This window comes from Anomalospiza imberbis, chromosome 2 (assembly GCF_031753505.1).
Source record: "Anomalospiza imberbis isolate Cuckoo-Finch-1a 21T00152 chromosome 2, ASM3175350v1, whole genome shotgun sequence".
NCBI classification, from domain to species: Eukaryota; Metazoa; Chordata; class Aves; order Passeriformes; family Viduidae; genus Anomalospiza; species Anomalospiza imberbis.
Genome location: NC_089682.1, coordinates 1,585,259 through 1,607,500, shown reverse-complemented (window position 1 = coordinate 1,607,500; position 22,242 = coordinate 1,585,259). Strand labels below are relative to the sequence as shown.

At 39.7% G+C, this 22,242-nt stretch overlaps 1 protein-coding gene and 1 long non-coding RNA gene across 2 annotated transcripts in view; one reads left to right on the top strand and one right to left on the bottom strand.

The window, feature by feature from the left end:
• Positions 1-6,890: 6,890 nt before the first annotated feature.
• On the bottom strand, positions 6,891-10,366 carry LOC137468130 (uncharacterized). The gene is made up of 2 exons (XR_010995769.1): positions 10,190-10,366; positions 6,891-6,932 (listed from the first exon to the last, which is right to left on the bottom strand). It is a non-coding gene; the product is annotated as an uncharacterized lncRNA (long non-coding RNA).
• Positions 10,367-10,419: 53 nt separating this feature from the next.
• RCAN1 (regulator of calcineurin 1) overlaps positions 10,420-22,242 on the top strand; it is a 38,305-nt gene continuing 26,482 nt past the window's right edge. The window contains exon 1 of the mRNA XM_068179489.1: positions 10,420-10,701. Coding sequence (XP_068035590.1) covers positions 10,435-10,701 — 267 coding nt within the window. The 5' untranslated portion in view covers positions 10,420-10,434. The remainder of the gene's footprint in view (positions 10,702-22,242) is intronic.

The window sequence follows — 22,242 nt, the reverse complement described above, 5'->3', positions numbered from 1 at the left end:
ACAGTTCATTTTATTTTTTGTTAATACTCTTGTTTTAAATTCCATTTCACAGCTTTTAATTTTCCCCCCATTCTGCACCATTGCCACTTGATCTTGGCTTTTATTCCAATTATTCTTTGCAAAACTCAGGGAATTTTTAGGTTTAAGATGTGTTTTAAAGGAACTGTTGGGGACAGGGTTCAGGGGTGATGCAGGGGTGGCAGCGGGGCTGGATCATCCTGAAGGGCTCTTCCCACCCCAGTGAATTTGTGATAATTATGGATTTTGGGAATAAACCTGGAATATTTCAAAGCAGCAATATAAATATTCGAGTTGCTCATCTAGAGGTATGTTACATGTGTAATCAAGAGGTACAATGAGAGTTTGTCTTATTCATAATGACCATTTTATTTTATTTTCATGCAGGTTATGCCACAATCCTTTTCTTTTTATTTCTCCCTCTTTTTATTTTTCTCTTTTCCTTTTAATTATTTTTGTTTTGTCTCTCCTTTTTCATTTGTTTCTTTCTTTCTCTTATTTTTCCTTTTCTTTTCATTTTCCTCTTTTTGTTTCTCCTTCTTTTTGTCTTTCTCTTTTTCTTTTCCTTTCCCTTTCTTTCTCTTTTTCTTGTCTTTTTTTCTTTTTCTTTGGCTTTTGCTTTCTTTTTCGTTTTCATTTTGCTTTTCTTTCTTTCTTTCTTCCTTCCTTCCTTCTTCTCTTCTCTTCTTCTCTTCTCTTCTCTTCTCTTCTCTTCTCTTCTCTTCTCTTCTCTTCTCTTCTCTTCTCTTCTCCCTCTCTCTCTCCTTCTCCTTCTTTCTCTTTCTTTCTTATTAATTTTCCTTTTCTTTTCCTTTCTTTTTATTTTTTCATCTTTTTCTTTTAATATTAATTTTCTTTCATTTTCTTCTTTTACTTTTCCATTCCCCTCTTTTTCTTGTCTTCACCTTCATTTTCAACGATTTTTCCTTTTCCCAGGATGAGGACCCCAACCTTCCTCTTTCCCCTAACAGCTTTGACAGAGGTTTTATTGAAATGTTACATTTATTTTTACTAGTTCATTTCAGCATCTCTGCCTGACAAACCCGTTTGTTGCACAGCACTCGTGACTGAGCCCAGCTGTAAATCAGTAACCGGGGCTGTTACTGATTGCTCTGAAATAAATAAAACAATTAAAAAAAAAAAAAAAAAAGACTTTTACCTCTCCTGTTATTTCTCTTCCCTACCTCATTTAGGAGCCGATTTACTGGGGCAGAGCTGGAAAATCGGGAAGAGGAACGGGATAACCTGGGATGAAAAGGGATCCCGGAGATCTGGGTGGCATCCAAGGGTGGCAGCGACCTCGGGGAGCGCAGCGTGCCCTGGCACCGCGGGCACAGAGGGACAGGCTGCATTCCAGAGCTGCTCCGGGAATGGCAAGGAGCGGAGCGAGCCACGGGAGGAAGGAGCTGCCTGTGAGAGAGAAGAGATTGTACTGATAGCACCCAGCAAAGGCACCGAGCTGCGCCGGGACAGGAGCCTGCTGCCTTCTGCCTCTCCCAGCCCTCCCGAGCTGCCCCAGCCCCTTCCCTACCGACAGCAGGGCAGGAAAACTGAACCCCGCTGTGCTGCTTTGGTTAAACAGCCTTTCCTTTCCATCTTTCATTAGAAGCTCTCCAGTTAGTTATAACCAATATTTTATTTTATTTTATTTTATTTTAGCCAGCTACGTTTCCCTTGCCAAACATGGATTTTTTGAGGCAGATCCCTGCCGTAAAACTCTGAACTCCACTGTGCTGGTTTTGTTTCCTGGTGTTTTATTTCCATCTTTCACTAGAAAGCACCTCAGGGAGTTCCACAAGTCCCAGTGCCAGGGGCTGCTCCTGCTTTGGGACAATCCAGACACGAGCATGGACTGGGAGCTGTGAGTCTGTGGAACCCAAGCTGGGCAACTCCCTGGGGCTCCCTTGGCCGGGGAGACCCTCCTGGAGCAGTTCTGTGTCAGGAACCAGAGACGCACTGGACTTTTTCTGTCTGCAGCTTCTGTTTATTGTTATCTTATCAAAACTTCAGCACGCCGTCTGCACCAGACTCTGCGTGCAGGAAAACAGCACAAAAATGGCAACGACCTCGTGTTGCAAGGCCTTTTAAGTCTAATCAAAAACTGAGCTACCCAATTAAAAAGTGACTCGTAAATTATTTCCCTTTCTACCCCAATAACTGACCCCTACAGACCCACAATGCGGATTTTTCCACCCAATTGCAAGACACCACCCAAACCCAAGAAGAAAGAGGAAGAAGAAGGGAACTCGGGCCAACACTGTGTACCCTCCATCTTGAACCCATCTAGAACCTACTAAAAATCCTAAATCCTAAATTTCTCACCCAAGTCACACACTACACCACTCTCTACAATCTATTTCACACTTTTGTGGTTTCTGGTTTCCCTTGAGGCTTTGGAAGTTTCCTCCATGAGTGAGGGTCAAAGTCAGTGCTCCCCTGGGGTCAGGACAGCCCAGAGCAGACAGAGAAATATTCCCGGTGCCCTGGGTTTCCACAGGGAGCAGCTCTGGGGGAAGGATTCCAGGGTTCTTACCTCCAACCCTGCCCTGAGAGAAGCAGGAAAGGGATTGGGATTGGGATTGGGATTGGGATTGTGTCCCTGTGCCCCCAGAGGTGAGAGCCCACCTGCAGAGCTGCCCCAGCCCCGTCCCAGCCCAGGGAGGAGCTGGAGCTGCCGCAGAGAGCCCAGAGGAGGCTCCAGGAGGAGCAGAGGGATGGAGCAGCTCTGCTGGCAGGAAAGGCTGGCACAGCTGGCATTGTTCACCTGCCCAGGAGAAGCTTTGGGCTGAGCTCAGTGTGGCCTTGCAGGGCCTGGAGGAGCCCCAGGAAACCTGGAGAGAGACAATTTCCAGGCATGGAGGGACAGGACACAGGGAATGGCCTCAAAGTGAAAAATTACAGGTTTAGATCAGGTATTAGGAAAAATTTTCCCCCTGGCAGGGTGGGCAGGCCCTGGCACAGGGTGGGCAGAGCAGCTGGGGCTGCCCCTGGATCCCTGGCAGTGCCCAAGGCCAGGCTGGACACTGGGGCTGGAGCAGCCTGGGACAGTGGAAGGTGTCCCGGCCATGGATCTGGATGAGTTTTAAGGCCCCTCCAAACCCAACCCATTCCATGATCTGTGATGCTTCCCTGCCCTGGGACCTGTCCTGATTTTCCCAAGTGCACTTTGACCTCTCCAGTCCGTGGCTCCTTCGCAGGCTGCCCAAAGGGCTTTGCCTCCTGTTTACTGCATCCCTCCTGAGGGATATTTCACTAAAAATCCTACCCAGCAAAGTCTTCCTCTACCTTTTTGAGGTGCTTTTCCTGTGCCAAGCAGCTCCTCTGGGCTCGTGTCTCTCAGACAGGTTTTTCCCCCTAAGAGTCTCCCACAGACTGAGGTGTGAGCCTCTCCAACACAAGCCACACATTTAAAGGGAGTTTATAAAGCACCCAAAATCCCAATACTTTACTTTAACCTCACTTTGAGCAAAGCTCCTGCCCTCCAAAAGAAAACAGACATAAAGGAAATCCCCAGCCTCATTTAACAGTTTGTTCTGATGCTAAATGTTGTTAAAGTTGTGTTTTATTTCTTGTTTAAATCTGCTTAATCACTGGGGCCATTTGTTCTTGTTCTGTGACCAAAACTCTCCCATGTTTAGCTGGAGCCTCTCCTCACTATTCTTTTTGCTCAGCTGAGCACATCCAGCCCTGAAAACATCTCAGGAGTGTTTTTTTTTTTTCTCTTAAAGCTGCTAAAAGTGGTTTCACACCTGTGCAGATCTCTCCCAAGGAAAATGTTCATCTTGAAACAACACAGGTTTCTTTCTTTTATTATTTTTTGGCTTTTTTTTTTTTTTTTTAATAGATCACTATTTGTTTTAAATAGATCACTATTTTAACATTTTCTGGTGTTTTTATCAACAGCGTTCAAGGAATTCCCCATTTACATTCCCTATTTCCAGCTGCATTGGCTGAAAACCTCTCATGACTTTTGAAAGCCAAAGTCAGTAGCAGCACAGCTGAAGGTTCGGATTGGATTTTAGAAAAAACCCCACGGGAAGAGTGGTCAGGCATTGCAATGAGCTGCTCAGGGAGGCTGGGAGTCCCTGCCCGGGAGGGCCCTGGGGACAGGGCTGGGTGCTGCTGGGTCAGCTCAAAGGTCTCTTCCCACCTTGAGAGGTCCGGGATTCTGTGATGTTTATCCTTTCTCCATTCAATGATAACCAGCTATTTTTTTTTTTTCATTTGATTTCATTTCATTTTATATTTTATTTCATTGATTTTTATTTCATTTTATATTTAATTTCATTTTATATTTTATTTATTTTCTATTTAATTTCATCTTATTTTTTTTATTTTTTAATTTCATTTCATTTCATTTCATTTCATATTTTATATTTCATTTCATTTTATATTTTATTTTATATTTAATTTCATTTAATGTTTTATTTAATTTAATTTTTCTAATTTATTTCATTTCATTTTAATTAATTTAAAAATTTATTTTATTGTATTTCATTTTATATTTTATTTCATTTCATTTCATTTTCTATTTAATTTCATTTTATTTCATAATCTATTTTATTTCATTTCATTTCATAATCTATTTCATTTCATTTCATATTTCATAATCATATTTCATTTTCTATTTAATTTAATTATTCATTTTCTATTTCATTTCATTTCATGAATAATTTTCTATTTCATTTCATTTCATTTTCTATTTCATTTCATTTCATTTTCTATTTCATTTTATTTCATTTTCTATTTTATTTCATTTAATTTCATATTTAATTTCATTCATGATTCATTTTCTAATTCATTTCATATTTCATTTCATATTTCACATTTCATTTCATATTCCATATTTCATATTTCATATTTCACGTCATGATTCATTTTCTATTTAATTTTATTTCATATTTCATTTCATTTCATTTCATTTTCATATTTCATATTTCATTTCATGATTCATTTTCTATTTCATTTCATTTTCTATTTCATATTTCATTTCATTTCATTTAATGACTCATTTTCTATTTAATTTCATTTCATTATTAATTTTCTATTTCATTTGATTATTCATTTTCTATTTCATTTCATTTCATTTCATATTTCATTTCATATTTCATGAATCATTTTATATTTCATTTCATATTCCATATTTCATATTTCATTTCATTATTAATTTTCTATTTCATTTCATTTCATTTCATATTTCATTTCATATTTCATTATTCATTTTCTATTTAATTTCATATTTCATTTCATATTTCACACTTTATTCATATTTCATATTTCATATTTCATATTTCATATTTCATATTTCATATTTCATACTTCATACTTCACACTTCATACATCATATTTCATATTTCGTATTTCATATTTCATATTTCATACTTCATACTTCATACTTCATACTTCATTTCATTTCATTATTAATTTTCTATTTCATTTCATTTCATTTTGTATTTCATTTCATATTTCATGATTCATTTTCTACTTCATTTCATATTTCATTTCATGCTTCATATTTCATATTTCATATTTCATACTTCATACTTCATACTTCATACTTCATATTTCATTTCATTATTCATTTTCTATTTCATTTCATATTTCATTTCATATTTCATTTCATATTTCATATTTCATTTCATTTCATTATTAATTTTCTATTTCATTTCATTTCATTTCATATTTCATTTCATATTTCATGATTAATTTTCTATTTCATTTCATATTTCATTTCATGCTTCATATTTCATATTTCATATTTCATATTTAATACTTCATATTTCTTATTTCATATTTCATATTTCATACTTCATTTCATTATTAATTTTCTATTTCATGTCATATTTCATATTTCATTTCATATTTCATTTCATTTCATTATTAATTTTCTATTTCATTTCATTTCATTTCATATTTCATTTCATATTTCATAGTTCATATTTCATATTTAATACTTCATATTTCATAGGTCATATTTCATATTTCATATGTCATGTTTCATGTTTCATATTTCATGCTTCATATTTCATATTACACACTTCATATTTCATATTTAATACTTCATATTTCATACGTAATATTTCATATTTCATACTTCATATTTCGTATTTCATACTTCATACTTCATACTTCATATTCGATTCGATTTCATATTTCATATTTCATATTTCATATTACACACTTCATATTTCATATTTAATACTTTATATTTTATACGTAATATTTCATATTTCATATTTCACATTTCATATTTCATATTTCATATTTCATGCTTCATATTTCATATTTCATATTACACACTTCATATTTCATATTTAATACTTCATATTTCATACGCAATATTTCACATTTCATATTTCACATGTTATATTTCATATTTCATATTTCATATTTCATATTTCACATTTCATATTTCACATTTCATATTATTTCATATAGCTATATTTCATTTCATTATTACTTTTCTATTTCATATTTCATATTTCACATGTTATATTTCATATTTCAATATTTCATATTTCACATGTTATATTTCATCTTTCACATTTCATATTTCATATTATTTCATATTATTTCATATTTCATGTTTCGTATTATTTCATCTTTCACACTTCACTTTCCGTTTCATTCCGGGTCGTTCCAGCGCGGTGTGTGCCGCGCCATTCCCGCCGGGGCGGGTTCCGCAGGCAGGGCGCGCCCGGAGCTCCCGGTGCCGCTCGGCGGAGGCGGGCCGCGCTGGGAGCGCTGCCCCGGCGCCGCTCCAGGCGGCGATTTCCTGGGGAAATCATTAGCGCTAATCACCTCACTTACAGCCAACGATCGGCCCCAAACATTGCGGGCAAAATCCTATTTTTTTTTTTTTTTTCCCTGTCTCGCCACCTCTTCCAGTCAAAAGCGGCTGTCGCGTTCCCTTCCTGTGAAAAAAGAAAGGATGAACAATTAAATCTTCACATTAGGGAGATTCAGGTGTATCCATTTAAATTTTTTCTGACGTCTGTGACTGAATTAATGCTTAAAACTTTCAAACTCTTAGGCGGAGAGGCTGGCAGAGCATGATCTCAGCTGCCCTTTAGCCTCAGTTAATTACATAAAATGGAATTAATAAGGTCTTTTCCCATTCAGACCTGCCAGCGGATCGCAGTACAGCTTGTGCCAGGGAGCATTTCTCCCGGCAGGGAGGTGCCAGGCTGCAGGGACAGCTTTTGCTTGTGGAGTTGGTGAGTCCTGCGGACAGCAGATTCCCGGTGGGAAGCGTTCACCACACTGCCGGTGGAAATTCCTCCGGCGGAGTTTCTCCAGGGGGTTAGCAGTGCTGCTGCAGAGAACGCGGAGATGCTCCTCAGAGGGGAGAGCGTCACCAGCCCTGTCAGGAATGTTAGAAACGCCAATCGCTCGTTTCAAAGATTTAGAAAAGTTTAATACAAATAAAATGATTATAAAAATAATACAAGTGTAGTGATAAAGGTTGGCGGTGCTGCCGCAGAGAACGCGGAGATGCTCCTCAGAGGGGAGAGCGTCACCAGCCCTGTCAGGAATGTTAGAAACGCCAATCGCTCCTTTCAAAAATTTAGAAAAGTTTAATACAAATAAAATGGTTATAAAAATAATACAAGTGTAGTGATAAAGGTTGGCGGTGCTGCTGCAGAGAACGCGGAGATGCTCCTCAGAGGGGAGAGCGTCACCAGCCCTGTCAGGAATGTTAGAAACGCCAATCGCTCCTTTCAAAAATTTAGAAAAGTTTAATACAAATAAAATGGTTATAAAAATAATACAAGTGTAGTGATAAAGGTTGGCGTGCTGCTGCAGAGAACGCGGAGATGCTCCTCAGAGGGGAGAGCGTCACCAGCCCTGTCAGGAATGTTAGAAACGCCAATCGCTCGTTTCAAAAATTTAGAAAGTTTAATACAAATAAAATGGTTATAAAAATAATACAAGTGTAGTGATAAAGGTTGGCGGTGCTGCTGCAGAGAACGCGGAGATGCTCCTCAGAGGGGAGAGCGTCACCAGCCCTGTCAGGAATGTTAGAAACGCCAATCGCTCCTTTCAAAAATTTAGAAAAGTTTAATACAAATAAAATGGTTATAAAAATAATACAAGTGTAGTAATAAAGGTTGGCGGTGCTGCTGCAGAGAACGCGGAGATGCTCCTCAGAGGGGAGAGCGTCACCAGCCCTGTCAGGAATGTTAGAAACGCCAATCGCTCCTTTCAAAGATTTAGAAAAGTTTAATACAAATAAAATGGTTATAAAAATAATACAAGTGTAGTAATAAAGGCTACACAATTAGAGTTAGGACAATTAATGAGACAATAACAGCAAAGAGTTACAGCCCGGGCTGGGTACCCCTCTCTGGACAAAAGTGAGCCAGGAAAAGGACCCCGTTAAAAGAAAATTTACTCCTTAAGGAGGGGAATCTGTTGCATATACAAAACACTTTATGGATATGCATATATTTTATTTAAAACAAGAAATCCATCTGGTACTTGTCAAAATTTTTCTATAATCCCCAGGCGCCTTCCAGTCTAAGTCCAGCTTGAAGAAGTTCGTTTCTGTTGATAAGGAAAACCATAAACTCCTCTCCTCTGGAAAATTTATGGGTTTCTGTAATTGTTATCCCTGTGCGAAGAATTTTTTTTTTATTATCTTCTCCTTTTCTTGAGCTAATTAAAATAATACACACATAATTTCTATTTTAACAACTAAAGCTTACAAAACTGCATTTACTATATTATTAAAATGTTAATACAACATAACTTTCCAACCTAGCATAATACATATAGTAAATATCTGCGTAGAGCCATATAATATGCATTTTTCACAGGAAGCAGCTCTGGCACCAAGGAATTTGGTTAAAATATATCTTTATTTTGGCTGGATTCGGCATTGAACGCTCGGGGCTTGCTCAGAGAAGTTCCTTTTCTTTTTAAGAGGCCATTTGTCTGGATCTGAGAAGGTGAAGATGTTATGTCGCTTTGCACAAGTGAGCACAAAACCATCTTGTATTTACCGTATCCCTCAGAAAAAAACTTCAGTGGTTCCGAACCGATTAGAGAGGCTGACGAAATTTGGTGCGGGATGTTTGGAGGTGTGTGACTGTCACAATAACTTCAGGAAAAAGAAAACATAATAAAATACCTTCATTAAAAAATCAGTAACAATACAACAGCTTCATTAAAAAAAAAAATTAATAAAAAACCCAGTAACTTCATAAAAAAACCCAATAACTTCGTAATAAACTTCTGTGACTGTCACAATAACTTCAGGAAAAAGAAAACATAATAAAATACCTTCATTAAAAAATCAGTAACAATACAACAGCTTCATTAAAAAAAAAAAACTTAATAAAAAACCCAGTAACTTCATAAAAAAACCAATAATTTCATAATAAACCTCTGCGACCTTTGAAGCTCATTCTTGGGCCTTCCCCTAAAAGGTGGTGCCACGTATATATAAAAATAAATACAAGCATAGTATTATATAAAATATTTTATACAGATACAGGCAATACAATTAAATATTAAAATATAATAAAGATATAATAAAATATTTGTCTAGGTCTCTTAGGTCAGACTAACCAGCCAAGCACACCAAGGGTGGGTCAGCTTGTCCTTAAGGCAGATAAGAGAATTACAACACACACAGCGGCAACTTTCAGCTGATTTGTAAGTCTCTGGGTGAGGAATTTTTTATATTCATGTGGCATTTTTATATAAATATTTAATATTTATACTACAGACCATCCAACCTAGCCTTGAACACTTCCAGGGATGGGACAGGGAGCTCATGTTTTCCTCTCTCTAGGAATAATACAGCATTAAATACAGTAATTTATATATAAATATATATATATATACATACAGCATATTATTATACACAGCAGATTTTATATGTATTATATATACTGCATGTTATAGATATTCCCACATACACATACAGTATATTGTTACATAAAGCAACTTTTTATATACTATATATTAGATATATTCCACACAGATATACAGCATATTACACACTGGATACTTTTATATATATATATATATATTTATATATTTTATATAATATATAAAAACGTATATATACAGTACACACACTATAGGGTGTCTATATATGCGATGTATTATGTACGGTAAATTTTCATCTATATTATAAATAGTGCGTACGTGCAATACATACACAATATATACTACGTATACAGTATAGGCGGTAAATATAGTATATTTTATATATAAATAGTTTATTTTGTGGGTGGGAGCGCTGCCTCTCCCTCACGGCGCTGCCCTCACCCAACATGGCGGACGCGGCCTCGCCCGCCACCTGTTGCCGCGGCGGCGGCGGCTTCCGATTGGCTGACGCGGCCGGGAGGGGGCGCGGCGGCGGCTCCCGATTGGCTGCTGCGGGGCGGGGGCTACGGGAACAAGATGGCGGGCGGGGGGAGGGAGAAGCCGCCTCAGCGACGTCGCCGCGGCCGCCTCCGCTCGCCTCCGGCCATGGAGGAGCCGCCGCTCCAGCAGCCGCTGCCGCCCGGGGAAGACGAGGAGGAAGGGGAGGAGGAGGAGGAAGAGGAGGCGGACGCGGAGTGGAGCTTCGTGGACCGCGAGATGGAGGCGGTGGCGCTGCGCGACCTGCCCACCGCCACCATCGCCTGCAACCTGGACCCGCGCGTCTTCCAGGACGGCCCGTACCGGGTGAGGCGGGCCGGGAGCCGTGAGCGGGGCCGGGGCGGCCGCGGTTCTCCGAGGGAGAGCAGCCTCTGGGGGGATGAGGGGGCGAGGCTGAGGCGGCGCGTCCCCGCCCGCCCCCTCGGTCCTGCCGGGAGTCCCGTCCCGAGCCGGGGATGAGCCGAGCCCGCTGCGAGGGTGGAGCCAGCGGGGATCGGGCTGGGCTGCCAGGGAACAGGGACAGGAGGAGAGGGAACAGCCTCAGGCTGGGCCAGGGCAGGCTCAGCTTGGCCAGCAGCAGGAATTTCCCCATGGAAAGGCTGCTCAGGCCTGGGCAGGGGCTGCCCAGGGAGCTTTGGAGTGCCCATCCCTGCAGGTGTCCCCTGGAGGTGGCACTCAGAGCTCTGGGCTGGGGACAAGGTGGGACTCCATGGGCTGGGAGGGCTTTTCCAGCCTCGGTGATTCCATGATTCTGGGACTTCTAACACCAGCAGCTATTTTACCTTCGCTCCTTTGACTCCTGAGCCTGTAGCCCGGGGTGAAGCTCTGCATGAAACAGAAGTGAAATAAAATATCCCTGGGCCACCCTAGGCTGAGCTTTGTCCTTAAGGTTTTGTTTGATGCACCCCATGTTGTGGTTTTGGGTTGGTTTTTTTTGTTTTGTTTTTTTGTCATTGGTTTTGCTGCCAAACCCTTTCATACTGAAGGAGGTGCTTAGTTTTAAACATATTTGAATTGAACTAAATGGACTTGAACTAAATTCGGCCGTGGTAACAAATGAATTTGAATTTCATAATCTCAGCATAAACTGTGTTGTCTTCACCATGGATGACAACATCAACAGTTACTGCATAAATTACATATCTAAGGTAAAGAATGGAAGAACTATATTGAACTTGAGTAAATATCTGTCTCCAGGAGGGAAAGAAAAGTCTCAAGATCTTAGAAATAACACAAAACTTAAAAAAAAAAAGGCAGGTGGAGGTCCTTGGAAGGTAGGTGCACACAGTCTTGTAATGGATGAAAAATCAGTTTAGATGTGTGGTCACTGAATTTCAGCGCTGAAATGCATAATTTAGCTTCATTTAATAAAGTTACAGAGCTGGAAGGAGCTGGTAACTCTTTGAAGCTGGAAATAAGTGACATTTTTAGGAACACACGTGGACTGACTACGTTTTTAATTTGTTTTGTTGGCCCAGTGTCAGGAAGGTGCAGAGAGAGAAAGTGGAACGAGGCCCTAAGGCTGTATCCCAGATTTTGGAGGTGTGAAAGGTGCCCTCAGCATTTGGATTATTTAAGAAAAGCAAAGTTCTGTTAGAAATGAGGAAATTGTTGCGTTGTCCCATGGCGTATCCAGTTTTCCAGAGCGTTTGGTGGTTCTGGTGTCCAAGGAAATGCAGGAATTTTGTCACTCAGGTGTGTAAGGTGACGTGGGCACGCTGAAGTGTCACGGTCTGGACCACCTGAGGAAGATTCCAAGGTAATTTCAAAAGGCTACACTTTGTTAGGGGGTGAATTTGAAGAAAATTCTTTGGGTTTGGTGTAGAATGTGCCCAGAAAATTCCAACTTGTGCAGCAGAGGTGTGGAATTTGGTGCTGATGAAGATCCTCACACACAGTGTTTGTAAACACTCTGAATTTTGCTGTGAGCACTGGTTGGTTCTGCTCTCTGAACATTCTGCTTTTCCCAGCAGATGTAGCTCTCCTAAAATACCTTTTCTCTCCAGTTAAATGGTTTTTTTTTCCCTTCAGTGGGCCCTTTAATAATCCTGGATTGCCCTATTTTAGAAGGGTTGATCCAATCAAAGGTGAGACAAGACAGCCACTGATAAGAATTTCTATTCTGTCCCTCCCAGATCATGATTTGTACTGGAAGTGCTGCTTGAATATTCCTCTTCTTCCTCCTTTTCAGTTTTTGAATGTTTTTTATTGAGGTGTTGATAATCCCAGTTGAGAAATCAGAAGTTTTAAATGGTTTGTGATCAGTCTCTTAAAACCAGAACTTCCTGCCAGTTCTGCTAAATGGCAGTTAATTCTCAGAAGAAATAAAAATTCTTCATGACTGTTTTTTTTTTAATATCACTCCCAGAATCTTCCAGAGAAGACCTAAGTACTTACTCTCAAATTTTCTAAAGCAAAGTTCAGGAATTCCTTTAAATTCTGTATTCTTTCTTTTTGTTGAAGTACAGGAAATTACCACAGATAGAACCCTTTTTCTGATCTTCAAGTCGGCAAATCGCCTTGGAAAAATCTGGATTTTCTGAACTGTCTTTTACATTGAATTCTGGCACAGTCACAGGAAGGCTAAATAACAAACTTATTCCTTTTATGCCTTCTTGGAACCCTGGTTAATGAGAATTTCAGACTTTCTGTGCTGGCAGACACTGACCCCCAGGAGAACACTGCATTTGACCTAAAGCTGTGAAGAAGACTTCCAAAATTAAATAATAGAACTAAAATTATAACTGTGTAGTTCAAATAGAAGTGTGTGGTATCACAAAGTACAGAAAACGTAAAAGTTTAAAGTTTTAAAATAATATATATAAAACAAGATAAAAGTTTTAAAACAGCAACTAATCCTTCTTCTTCATAAGTAATATTGTGGAATTGAATAAAAAATCCGCATTACAAACCACAAGTAGTTAGTTATTAAGTTAAAAGTCAAAATAAATTAAGTATCATTTCTTAATTTAAAAAATTATCCTTAAAAAACCTGATAGGAATACAACTCCATTTTTAATTTATGAAAATAAATTACTACAAAACCCACAGTTTGTGGAACTGTAATATAAATAAAAAGTAATAAATAAAAAATACCATCTCACACATTTAATCCCAACCTTAACAAAAAAACCCAAAGCCAGTTTCCATTTCCCCTTCACTGTGGGCACCTCTCAGCTGGGCAAAGAGGAGCACCAAGAGATCCTACAAAGGATTTCATTTCTCAGGAAATCATTGGGCTTCAGGGCTGGGAGAGATTTTTGATGGAGACAACTTTCCTTTAATTTCCTTGAAAATATTTCTGAGGTTTTGAGGTGGTGGAGTCTCCATCTCTGGGAGTGTTCCAGAGGTGTTTGGATGTGGCACCTGGGTGTTTTAAAACCATATTTTAAGCCTATTTTCCATGTTTTGCACTATATTTTGTCCTGTTTCCATGATGGTTCTGCTGGGAAAGTCACTTCCACCTTTAATGATTCTGCGATAATTACCTTAATCTGCTAATTCTTGCAAATTAATGAACATAGCAGCAAGTTTTCCATAATTAACAGCAACTTATATTCATAGAGAAACTGAAAGCAGGCAGTTCTATCATGGGAACAGCTTTTCTCTGGGAAAACTGAATTATTAAAGAAATTCATCTTGCTGGAAGTGCACTCAAGAGTTGGAGTTGAGCCTGTGTCCTGACATAACCCCCAGAACTGGCTGGAAACAGATTCTGCAATTATTTATTTTAAAAAATTTATAAATATTACATTTGTGCTTGAAGATAAAGCCCAGCAAGGTGAGGTGTGTAACCCAGGAAAAGCAGAATCCTGGGAGTTGCAGCTCCCAAATTCTGCTTTTCCTGCACCTTGGGGTGCTTTCAGTGCAGAAATGCTTTTGGTGAGCTCAGCTGCAAGTAAAGCTGTTAAAGGAGCCTTGCTTTTAGACCTTTTTAATTGCCTTGCAGGCCACTGGAATAATCATGAGGTGGATTTGGGGTTTTTGAGGTACTTACAGAATTATTTGTGCTTTGCAGGAAGTTTAGCAGATTTCTCAGGAGTATTTATGAAACTTTCTTTACAAATAATCTCGATTTTCTGGTAATCTCTTCCTGCCTCAGCCACATGCCTTGTAATCCTTTTACTGCACGTTTTTTAAGCCTCTTAGATCACAATAAAAAGAAAACATTTTCAAAGTAGATTTCCAAAAAAAAAAAAGTAGTTTTACACATTTATAGATTTTTGTGACCACAGCTTTGGTTTTGGCAAAATATTCCCTAGCGGGAATGAAAAATTAATTATTGGCACCAGCATATATTTTGAAGGTTTTCATTCTTTCTCTGCCAAAAAAATATTCTCTTTTTTTGTGATAGTGTTTATAGTTTCTAATGCTTCTGGTTTCCAAATAAAGCTCAGGGTTAAGAGTGTGGTTCAAAATCACATCTCAATAATCTGGATTTACTTTGAACACTAAAACCATTACAAGAAAATTAGAAACCTTCCATTGTGAAAAGTTTTTCAATAGATCTTCTAAAGATATTTAGTTAAGTGGAGGTATTTTGAGCAGCTTCAGGTTTATATCACACTTAGACCTTCTGTAGGTCTCCAGAAGAATTATTTCTGTGTCAAAAATCCACTTCTTGAAGTCCTCAAAGTGGGCTGATGCTTCAAGCAAACAATACAAATACTCTTATAGGTAGAAAAAAAATGGAAATATATAATACTTATATATTTATTTAAACATTCAAATAACTCCTGCTGCTCAAGATAGTTGTTGTGTGCCTTAAAAATACCTAAAGCTAGAAAAGCAGTGTTGTACAATAGTCATGAAGAGCCTCAGTGTTGGAGTTGTTAAGAAAAATGCCTTCCCTAGGATCCAGGGCTCCAATCTCGAGCTCAGTCTGGAACAAGGAACCCACACGAGGTCTGAGCTGTGCCAGGATGAACAATTCCATCTTCCTGGAGAGCCAAAGGGAAACTTAGGAAAACATTGGTGAGATCCCTGGTGATGCCTTGGGAAGGCTGAGCTAGAGCAGAGGCTGAACAGAGCTAAAGAATAAAGCAGGGATTTATTAAAAGAATAAAGACTAAATAAATAATAATTTAGTAATAAATTATTGTGACATTTTATAATATATACAATATTATATATTACAATATTACGATATCACAAGAAGTTTATTAATTTAATAATGAAATTTAATAACTTATTAAAAGACATTTTAATACATCTTTTTATAAATATTTATTAAAAGGCCTGCATGGATCCACCCTGGGCAGCACCAGAGCCCAGCCAGGGCTGCACCCAAGATGAACCCAAATGGTCCCAAAATGCACGAGCGCTCCCGGGGGCTCTCACTGGGGTCAGCTCTGCTCCATGGGCACACTGGAGTTCATTGTCCCATTCCAGCTTTAGCCCATGCAGTCCCATCCTGCTTGTTTTTCTCTCTCCAGCCCACGTTGTTTGTGCTCCTGGGCTGAGATTTGGATCATTTGTCCTTGGTGCCCAGCTGGAGCAGGAATTGTTTTGTCTCCCTGCTCTGTGAAGAGAGCTCACCATCCCATAATGTGAAGCTCAGACCCACACACTAAAGCAGCTCAGAACCTGAAAAATAGAAAAGCTCAAAGCTGAGGCACCACTGGGAACACCAAATCTACATCACAGTGCTGTGGAGAGCTTTTCCTGATTTCCTTGGCTTCTGCCTTTTGTCGGAGCAGCTGGAGCTTTGTTCCCGGATTATTGTCCCATTCATTAATGAAAAACATGAAAATAAGTGCAGTGGTTCAGAGGTGAGGCTGGCTTGAAACTCAGCCCAAGCACCCCTCGATAACATCAGCATTAAATAATTATTAATATCAGCAGTCACCCAACTGTCCCATGCAGAGCAGGCTTAAATTACAGCACTGAAAGTTTCATTCTGTGACAGTTTGTTGCTGAAGTAGTTCATTCAGTGTTTTATTCAAGTTTTAATAAGCAGTGTTTATAAATTTATAAATAATATTGGTTATTAATAAATAACATTACTTGGTGTTTTACCTGAAGGTCAGGAGAACTGAAGATGAGGGAAATAATAAAAAAACAGTGATGTAAATTGATAGATTGATGTTAACCAGAAATTCCAGTGAAGTCTGGAGGTTGTTCTTGTGTGAAAACAGAAAATCCTGGGATGGGTTGGGTTGGAAGGGACCCCAAGGATCATTCAGCCCTGACCTGGGTGGGTTTGGTTTGATTCTGGGATTTATTCGTGGTATTTAAACACTTTCCTCAGTGGCCATTTGGGGTCGTTTTCATTGAGGTTTTTATCTCTTGTTCTGAGCAGGTTCTCTTTTTTTCCTCATAAAATATGGAAATGTGCTGGGGATGATTGAAATATGGGCTGTGTTCAGTGAACCTGAAGTTGGGACTGAGGTCTAAAATACCATTTAATTTTTTTTTTTTTTTGTGGGTGTAATGCATAATTAAACCATGGAAGTCATTGTCCTGAAATGTTTGAGAATCCTGATATTAGAAATGAGGTGGTTGGTGAGTGGTGTCTGCCAAGCACAGGGAATTAGGATGTGACAATATCCTAAATAGAGTCTGTGAGGTTCTGCCAGCTTTAGATGGGGGCAGAATCATCCACGGGTTCCTGCTTTAGACCTTTGTTCTCTTCCTCCCAGCATTTTTTACTGCCAGAGATAGCCAGAATTAATTTCATTAATTATGGCAGTCAGTGATTGATTACTCACAAAAGCAGAGCTGTCAATACTCAGTGAATTTCATTAAAATGTAACTTCCCTCTTCCCTGGGCAGATTTTCAGAGGGTCATAAGTGAAGAGCTGGATTTGATTTTGCTTTTTGAGGTTTTCTTTGGAGTTATTTTGGTGCTGGCAAACAAGTCTTGGTTATTGAGCTCTCAGGAGCTGGATTTGAGTTCCTTTGTGTTGCTGAAATGCAAAAGGCAGCAGGGAGATTGAGAGAGCACCTCTGGTACAGCAGTGCTGTGGGAGTTCAGGGCTTTTTGATAAACTGGTTTCTTAATAATGTCTGTATCACACAGCTTGGGGAAGGTAATCATTAAAAAAACCCATAAATGGAAGCTTTAGGCTTTTAGATGCAGCCAAGTACACCAAAATCACTTCATTTTCTTGCGTGGACTGAAAACCGTTCTGGAAACTTCCCTGAAGGTTTGGTCCTGATTTCAGAACAAGTGGCTGTTTGTGTGGAGGCCTCTTAAAATTCAGGCTGTTTTCCAAGAAGAGCTGGCTGAAAGGCAGGAGAATTGTTCCTTTTTCTCCTAGAGGTGCTGTTTCCTTTCTCTGAAGGTAGGAAGCTGAGCTGGTGAAGTGCCAGAAGAGCCAAGCTGTATTGTTATAATACATGGATTTTTCCTGTTTGTATTTTTTTTTTTGCCATTCATAATCCATATAGTTAAACAAAACACTTTTGTGGGTTTCTAGTTGAAATATCCTCCTCCTTTCTGATAACCCAACAAGTGAGATGATATTATTATTCATTAAGAGCAACTCCCATCTGTGATTATTTTAGTATAGAATTGTTGATAATTCCTGAAAGCTGCAGTAGGAATATGTCCATTACTATGGAAATAAAAGACAAAAGAAGAAGATAAAATAGAAGACAAAAAAATGTCCATTACTGTGGAAAAAAAAAATAAGAACTAAAATGTCCATTACTATGGAAATAAAAAATAAGAACTAAAATGTCCATTTCTGTGGAAAAAGATTTTTCCATAGTAAGAACTAAAATGTCCATTTCTTGCAGGTTGTGATGTAATAATAAGAAATAATATAATAATAATAACAATAAGAAGAAAGAGTTTCTTGTGTTAGCCAGAACTTGTGGGGAGAGAATCAGTGGGAATTGCTGGGGGTGTTTGCCCAGTTCTGGGCTGTGTGGCCATTCCTGTGCAGGATTTGTTGGCCCTTGGGCCAGGTCCCATCCAGCTGGGAGCCAGCGTTGCCTGGCTCATGGAAACTCTGATGAAAGGCTTGAATTTTCCTGAGGCTCCAGGATGAAGCAGCTGCAGGGGCAGGCAGTGGAAAGTATGAACAGCTCCTGCCTGGGTTTGTGCAAGGCAGACAAAATCAGCTCCAAGCAGGTGAGATCAGCAGGGTCTCTCAAAACCCCACTAAAAACAGCCCACCCCATAAAGCTTCCCATACCAGTGGGGTATTCTCCCCTTGGGAAAGGCTTAGAATCTATATAAACTCCAAATAAAGACATTTTGGAATTTTTTCAGGGATCTGTCCCAACATAAAAGCTCCTCACCTTGCCCAGAGCAGCTGAAGTGCAGGAATTCTTCACAGGAGGTGGTGTCAGGAGAGGTTGTTCCTTAATGAGCATCTGTGTCTTCCTTCCTGAGCAGCCAAAGTGGAATTCTGTTCTTACCCACTGCTCTGCAGTGATGTTTTATCTTCCCTGCTGGGAAAAAGGCAAATCCAGACATTTCTCTAGCAGAACTTAGAAGGAGATGCAGGAATGTGTTGGTTTTCAGCAACTGGGAGTTCCTACCCCAAAAACCACTGCCTGGAATATTCAGGAATTTAAAATGTCTTCAAGAATTATTTTCTAATGCTGACTTTTTTGCCCCTTTAATCAAAACAGGTGGGTTCTTGCCATATGAATAAATAAATAAAAAAAAAAAATACATCCTCAAAGTTCTGTTGTTATGTACCTTAAGATCTTTAAATGCCAGTGTGCTTCTGATGTGTCACTAATTAATGTCTAAGATAATTACAATGTATCAGGCATTAACCTCACCAAAAATGCAGGTGATTTGGGATAAATTCCAGACTCTTCTGTGCCTCCTTTTATTATCTTTTATTATTTTATCAAGGGCTTGGATGGGACAGTGGAAGGGGTTTGGAATTAGAGGATCTTTAAAGTCTCTTCCAACCAAACCTTTCCATGGTCTTTATTGAAGTTTTTGAAATCCTTTTGAAATTTCCAGGTACACTTGATTTGTCTTTTGAAATGCAGAAACTTCTTGTAATTGCCTTGAGTTTTTTCCTACCCTCTCAGAACATTCTTAGAAAATATTTTTGAAGTTTATCTGCCATTCTTCCTTCTGTGACTGCAGTGGAAAATGTCATTCTTTAAAGATCATGGAAATACCAGCCTGCTCTGACCAGCTCCTGTTGTTTTCCAAAGCCTCCTGTGTTAAAGTTTAATTTTTTTATTTCCTTTTCTTTTTCCCTTAGTCACAGAGGATGTGTCAGAGGATGAACACGTAACTTCTGCTTGCCTGGGATGATATCTTTAATATTTGAGTTAAACAAATCCTGCTGTCATGTTAGAAGGAACTAGAAATTAAAACAAGCCCAAACACCTGCTGTTTTCATCCTTATCTTTGCTCTCCCTCAAGTCATAGTTTTGGCATAATACAGCTGCATTTTTTATGATAATAAATTGTTAAGTACAGAAATCTTTTTCATCCTGCTCCATCAGGATTATGGTCATATCTTCACTCAGTGGGACAGTTCTTGGACCTGTCACAGCTGAAAAACACCATAAAAATGTAGAAAAATACTTCAGGGACAACTGCTTTGCCTCTTAGATTTTTTAAAAACTTTTCAGAAATGGCAGTTAAACAGGAAAAGAAAAAAAAAACCTAAACTTCTGACCCCACAGATGATACAGTCCTGAAGGTGTGTGGGAAGCACAGAATGGCTGCAAAATGTTTGCTAATCAGAGTGAATTAATGAACCAATATAAAATAATGAGCAGCTGAATAATTTTTAGGCACTGCTGGGAGTGCCTTACATAGTTCACAGGGGTGAGCTGGAAATGCTGAGAACGAGGATTTTATTGAATGGAGTCAGAATGGGCTGGGATGGAAGGGGGATCAAAGATGGTCTCATTGCCACCCCTGCCATGGCAGGGACACCTCCCACTGTCCCCAGTGTCCAGCCTGGCCTGGGACACTGCCGGGGATCCAGGGGCAGCCACAGCTGCTCTGGGAATTCCATCCCAGCCCCTGCTCACCCTCCCAGGGAGCAATTCCTAATTCCCAAAATCCCATCCCTCCCTGCCCTCCAGCTTCAGGCCACTCCCTGTGTCCTGTGCCTCCATGCCCTTGGACTTGGGTTAAATTAAGAGTATTTTAGTGACTGTCTCTGGCAGATTGCTGTACAGTCATGGGTGCAGGAAGTAAATAAAGCATGAAATCCAGCCCTGTTGTACTTTGGAGTTCAGGGGATGAGGAGGAGCTGGGACCTGGCTTGGTGCTATTTAGGGACCACTTTGGGCTGGAAACAAATGCTGACAGTGGGGGCTATTTTTGAGAGGTGTTTATTTCTCATGGTTCATCAGCTCTGGAGTTATTTGTAGTAGATCCAGCCTTTTTAGTGCCTTGGTGAGTAATGATGCTTTAAAAGGTAAAAACCTAAAAAACTCCTAAAGGAACAAATGTAAAAAATCCTTGGTTCTAGGAGGAGCAGATGGAATGACAGGAATGAGGTGTTGATCACTCGGTGATGGTAAATTAGAAAGCAGAGTTACTTCAATCCTGCTTCTGTGTCACCCTGTCCTGGACTAAGCCTGGTTTAAACTGCCCCAGTTCAGTGTTTGGTGCTGGTGGTACAGGAGAGCAGTTCCCCCATCATTTTATCCTTAAAAACTGCCCAAGGGAAAGGATCCTGTGAAGGCTGAGTGAGAGGAGAACAAAATCCAGCTGCAACATGACAGACCATGAGGATTTGGGGAAAACAGCTGTATCAATACATTTAAACACAAACAATCACCATGAGCAAAGAAATGCTGAAAGATTTAATGTGTCAACCCAGTCAGGTCAGCCTGAAAGTGAATAATCTTTATTTTTTAAAATAGATTGGATGTGGGACACGGAATTCACTAATGAGCAGAGAGCTCTGACTATATTTATTTCATGTATTTGCAAATTACTGTTTCATCTCTCTCCCCCCCAGTTATTTGAGTCTCCCTTTGTTACTGTCTGTCCTGATCAGGGCTTTGCCTTGCAAATGCTCTGATTTGAAAACTCTGTAATTTGGCATTTCAGACCTTGCTGTAACGTTGAGATTGCAGAAGATGGAACTGGAAATGCTGTTTAAGCTCTTTCCTTGCTCTGCTGGGCAGGTTGGAAATGTCAGCTGTGATTTTCTGAGTTGGCTTTAGACACTATCAAGGTAGAGGCTGTTGGATCAGGTCACTTTGACAAGTGATCCGTTTATGGTGCTTAAAAATATAAAATAGAGTCTGCTTCCTAAAAGGGGCTCTGAATCATGCCCAGGCTGTTTTTATGGAGAGCACTTGAGTGTGAGTTTGTGGGCCCCGAGCTGGGCAACTCCCTGGGGCTCCCCTGGCAGGGGAGACCCTCCTGGAGCAGTTCTGTGTCAGGAACCAGAGACGCACTGGACTTTTTCTGTCTGCAGCTTCTGTTTATTGTTATCTTATCAAAACTTCAGCACGCCGTCTGCACCAGACTCTGCGTGCAGGAAAACAGCACAAAAATGGCTAAGGACCTCGTGTTGCAAGGCCTTTTAAGTCTAATCAAAAACTGAGCTACCCAATTAAAAAGTGACTCGTAAATTATTTCCCTTTCTACCCCAATAACTGACCCCTACAGACCCACAATGCAGATTTTTCCACCCAATTACAAGACACCACCCAAACCCAAGAAGAAAGAGGAAGAAGAAGGGAACTCGGGCCAACACCCTGTACCCTCCATCTTGAACCCATCTAGAACCTACTAAAAATCCTAAATCCTAAATTTCTCACCCAAGTCACACACTACACCACTCTCTACAATCTATTTCACACTTTTGTGGTTTCTGGTTTCCCTTGAGGCTTTGGAAGTTTTCTCCATGAGTGAGGGTCAAAGTCAGTGCTCCCCTGGGGGTCAGGACA